Consider the following 4623-nt stretch of genomic DNA (forward strand, 5'->3'; position numbering starts at 1 on the left):
AGGCACAACATGTTTCATATGCAGACCTTATTTTCCTGTTCCAGGTTCAAATAAACCATTTTCAGTGGTACGCCGAGAAAGAGTAATGTTTTGGTCATGGAAAATCAGGTAAAGGTCCTGGAGAAGTCATTGAAAATCCTTGGTGAAAAAGTGTATGAACCCTGGAGAACACAACGGGTGGAAAACATTGTCTCCGTCTGCTTTGTATCGTGTTCTACACATTTGAGCGCCCCCTCGCAGGCACAACGATTTGTTTCCCGATCCAGACTGTACATAAATAAATCCCCCCGCCCTTCCTCTGCCCCTCACCACCTGTCATCTTCTGCTGCAGCCTCGCCACGTCTTCAGCCTGCTGAAGAAGTACGTTCGTGCCGAGCAGAAGGACCGACAGCACACCCTCAAACACTACGAGCACGTCCGCATGGTGGATCCCAAGAAGGCTGCGCAGATCAGACCTCAGGTAGCAGCGTGATAACACTTATAAACAGCCACTTTGCTAAACATGGTGTGTAGTGTACTTATGTGCATGTGTGTGTTAACAGGTAGTGACCCACCTGCGCATCAGTGAGGAGCGTATGAACCAGTCTATGGATCTCCTCTACAAGGTGCCCGGGGTGGCCGACGACATCCAGGACCAAGTTGGTGAGTCATTTTGAGACCTGTAGCACAAATATTTACAGAAATACAAATAAAACTAAGTACAGTCAAACAGACCAATAAATAAAACCTATGAACACACACACGAGGTCATAGCACTGTGTGGCTGCGCATGAGATAAATAAAAACACTCTGTTCTGATTGTGTTATATGTCACAAAGAGATTACATCGCTCTGAATTCCAGCAACTGAACACACCATTGTTTTGTTGATTAGGACATTTTGTTGTGCCTAATTCTTCTGTGCAGGGTCAAATAACACCGTTTGCTGAGAACATAATTCTCTCTCTCTCTCTCTCTCTCTCTCTCTCTCTCTCTCTCTCGGTTTTTGTGGGTTTTTGGGTTTATTGGAGTTTTGTGCGTCACGCTGCCATCTGTGTCTCTGTCTCAGAGATTCTCACAGTCTGTGCTGCGCGGCAAAACACAGCATCAAACATACGCAGAAGAAGAAGAAGATATATGACATTTCTTAAGAGGCTGTCTGTCCCTTTTTTTCTTTAATACAAACACCTGTCAGCTTTTTTAATCGTAATTATTAAAGATGTTGTAGCAACTAAAGTTCAAATAAAAGTCTCTAAGAGGCTCAACTAGGCTCTTTGCTGTGACGTCATCCTAGAGAAGTCTAAACAAACAAATAATAAATACATTTTATCAGTCAATTATATTGCAGATGTGTTTATATATATATATTAGAGCGTTTTCATATATTATATAGCATTTTAATATATACAATTATATTGCATGTATATTTTTCAATCATCACAGAGAGCTTTTTAATGCTGTGACTTACTGAAGAAAACAAGATGCGAGAAGTTTGCTCATATAATCATTTGATAATTGACGTCTCCTCTTCCTCCTTTGTTTCACTTCTGTCCTCTCCCTTCCTCCCTCTCTCCTCCCTCCCTCCCTCCCTCCTCCCCCCTGCAGAGCTCCTGCAGAGGGAGCTGGCGGAGATGGCCCAGCAGCTGGCCAACATGCAGACGGACGTGAGGGTGAGTTACGGCAACGACGCCCTGATGCCGGACCAGGAGCTGGGAGACGGTCAGATCGAGCTGCTGCCCCAGGAGGACTCGCTGAACCTGGGGGGGGTGGGCTTCATCCACCCTGAGAGCTTCAACCAGCCCAACACAGAGAACCAGGGTACATACAGAAATGACCCCTAAATGCTGTAAAGCAACATTCAATCCACTTTTAGCTTCGTATGCTTTTTTGTGCTTGCAAATAATGTCAAAATAATTTCTTTCCTCAATCTCTTTCTAGTTGAGCCAGTGGACTCTCGCCCCAATTTTGACCGAGGCATTCCCACACGACCAGGTTTGTGCAGACGTAGCTCACAACATGGCTCCATCTCTCTCCTTCTGTACACAATTGTTTGCACAGCAGAATCCACTTGACTTCCATTGAGGCGTGTGTGTGTGTGAACAGAGTGTCCCCATCTTTAATATTACCTTCCTTCCCTTCGCAGTGACTGGAATGAAGATGGAGGCGATGCCCGAGCTGAGGATGGAGACGGAGGACAGACAGAGCACCGAATACGAAGTCCACCACCAGAAACTGGTAAACACACACACACACACACACACACACACACACACACACACACACACACACACACACACACACACACACACACACACACACACACACCGTGACACACAGGTGGGATAGGGTAATGGGCGGGACATCTCCAAGCGGGTCACTGATCACATCAGAGCCGGCCAGCTAACCAATCAGAGCAGACTGGGCTCTGGTTTCAGACAGAGAGTAAAAAGAGGTGCTGCAGCACAGGCAGTATGAGAACAATAAAGACCTTTTTGAACATTAAAGCATGGAGACATGTCCCAGCTCTGCTCTCATTCGATATCCCTTTATATATTGAGACTCATGAATAATCATGGAGAAACACACAAGCATGTAAAAATACGTGATGCATTTACTGACACATGCTAGCTTGCACTCTGCTCTCTCTTTTCCATAAGAACACACGCACGCACGCACGCATACACACACACAGGTCTCCATCTATGGTAAACTCTCAAGGTTGTCACCATGGATACGGGTGTCTATGGAGACAGCCGTGACAACGCGTGCGTCACACTGTCAAGTCTTTATATGCAGGTATTTTTCTAAAACAATATCTATTCATTAATCCCATCCAATGTGGTAATACCAGCACACAAAAAATAAACCTCAATTCATCCCCAAATCCAAAGCCGTGCACCTGATTCCCCTCACCTCCAGGCTTTAATCTCTTAATCCCTACATTTTATAACGTATCACATTTCCTGCATTGACAAAGCAGCCAGCGTGTAAAGCAGCCTCCCTGAGTCGACTCCTGATTTAATATTCTCCGTAACCCCCCGATCCGTGTACTGCCGGATTTATTTATTATTTGTATTGAATGTATTTATTTTGTCTGGCTCATGGTAATGAATATCAAATGGATACTTTACTTACATTTCCTATGTTTATATTTCCTTTTTTACCTTTTTATTCTTACTTTTTATGTTTAACAAATGTCTTGATTTATTTATCATTTTATTCATCTTACTTTTTCATATATTGTATTTATATTTTATTTAAAGGTCCCATGTCATGCTTTTCCGGTTTTTCTGCATGTAAACGGTCTACAGAGTCAAAACCCTCAAAGTACACCCTGTAGCAAGTAAAACTCTAACACAGAAAAGACCTGTCTCTGCTGCCCCAGAACGCCTCGTTGGACATTTCTCTTTTTCCATCTGTTTCTTCCGGGAACCAAGTGACGTAACGACGACCAAATGGACCAATCCGTGGAGCTCCTCACACACACACACACACTCACTCACTCACTCACTCACTCACTCACTCACTCACTCAGCCGTATCTTTTCTCAGCCGCAGCTGCGTGGATCTCCACTCACAGTTCGCCACACACTCACGTGTGTGTGCTCAGGCTGAGTTTCGCCGTGTCTCGCAGACCCCACGCAGCAACCAGGAAACGACACCAGTTATCCAGCTCACACTGTCGGCTCCTCGAGTCTCAAAGGGCGGAGCAGACCCCACGCAGCATTCTCATCTGTTTGTCATTACTGGTGTCATTTTCTGGTTGCTAACTAACGCCATTGTAACACATAAACACACATAGGGGGGGGAGGGGCAGGAGCTCGAACAAGGCGTTTAGGACAGAGAGTGAATACACATAGTATACAGAGATGCTGGATGAGAAACCAATGTGAGTTTGGAACATTGAACAATGTAAATCTATTCTAGTAGACCTCAACAATGGAATTATGATCAGTAGAAATGGCCATGACATGGGACCTTTAAATCATTCTAAAATGGAACAACGGTCGAGGTCTGATTCTGATGAATATAACATCTTCACTTCTCCAGTCTCCGCTCCACTCAGGGTTGCGATGGGTTTTCGTTATCATCTTAATTGTTGTGTTGTTTGTTGGTCCCATTATCCCCTCTGGTCAGAAGACGCCTTTTGCTTCCATTACTTTTGTTTCTGCACTAAAGCATTTCATTTTTGTATCTCTCCTCTAAGTATTGTGTAGGAGCTGAGTCATACTGCGTTGTGCTCCGCTTTCTGTATATCAAGGACTTGCAAAATGCAAGTCAACGGCAGAAAAAGATAATTCCCTAGCTTTTATATTTTAAAGCTACATTTGACTCGATAATGACACTATTTTGGAAAACAGGCACATTTTAACAGTGTAAACTCTCACAGAACGCAGTGCGATATAATTTTCATTGATGAAAACTAAAATAAATGAGCTGCAACTCTGGATGTTATTCTCCTGCAGTCATATTCAAGGGGCCCTATTATGCTTGTTTTTATAGTATTTTGTGAATGGTCCTAAAGCCCAAAGTTCCATCACCTGACAGACCCTCTGCCCTTCACCCCCCGCAGGTCTTCTTCGCAGAGGACGTTGGCTCCAACAAGGGCGCCATCATTGGCCTGATGGTGGGAGGCGTCGTCACGT

General features: G+C 44.3%; 1 protein-coding gene across 1 annotated transcript in view; it reads left to right on the forward strand.

Annotated features, from left to right (window-relative positions):
* LOC104954656 (amyloid beta A4 protein-like) overlaps positions 1-4623 on the forward strand; it is a gene marked incomplete at its 5' end in the record, with an annotated part of 30242 nt that overhangs the window by 23034 nt on the left and 2585 nt on the right. The window contains 6 exons of the mRNA XM_010781825.1: positions 276-460; positions 543-642; positions 1584-1796; positions 1917-1970; positions 2122-2213; positions 4551-4621. Coding sequence (XP_010780127.1) covers positions 276-460; positions 543-642; positions 1584-1796; positions 1917-1970; positions 2122-2213; positions 4551-4621 — 715 coding nt within the window. The remainder of the gene's footprint in view (positions 1-275; positions 461-542; positions 643-1583; positions 1797-1916; positions 1971-2121; positions 2214-4550; positions 4622-4623) is intronic.

This window comes from Notothenia coriiceps, unplaced genomic scaffold (assembly GCF_000735185.1).
Source record: "Notothenia coriiceps isolate Sejong01 unplaced genomic scaffold, NC01 NC01_scaffold00023586, whole genome shotgun sequence".
Lineage (NCBI taxonomy): Eukaryota > Metazoa > Chordata > Actinopteri > Perciformes > Nototheniidae > Notothenia > Notothenia coriiceps.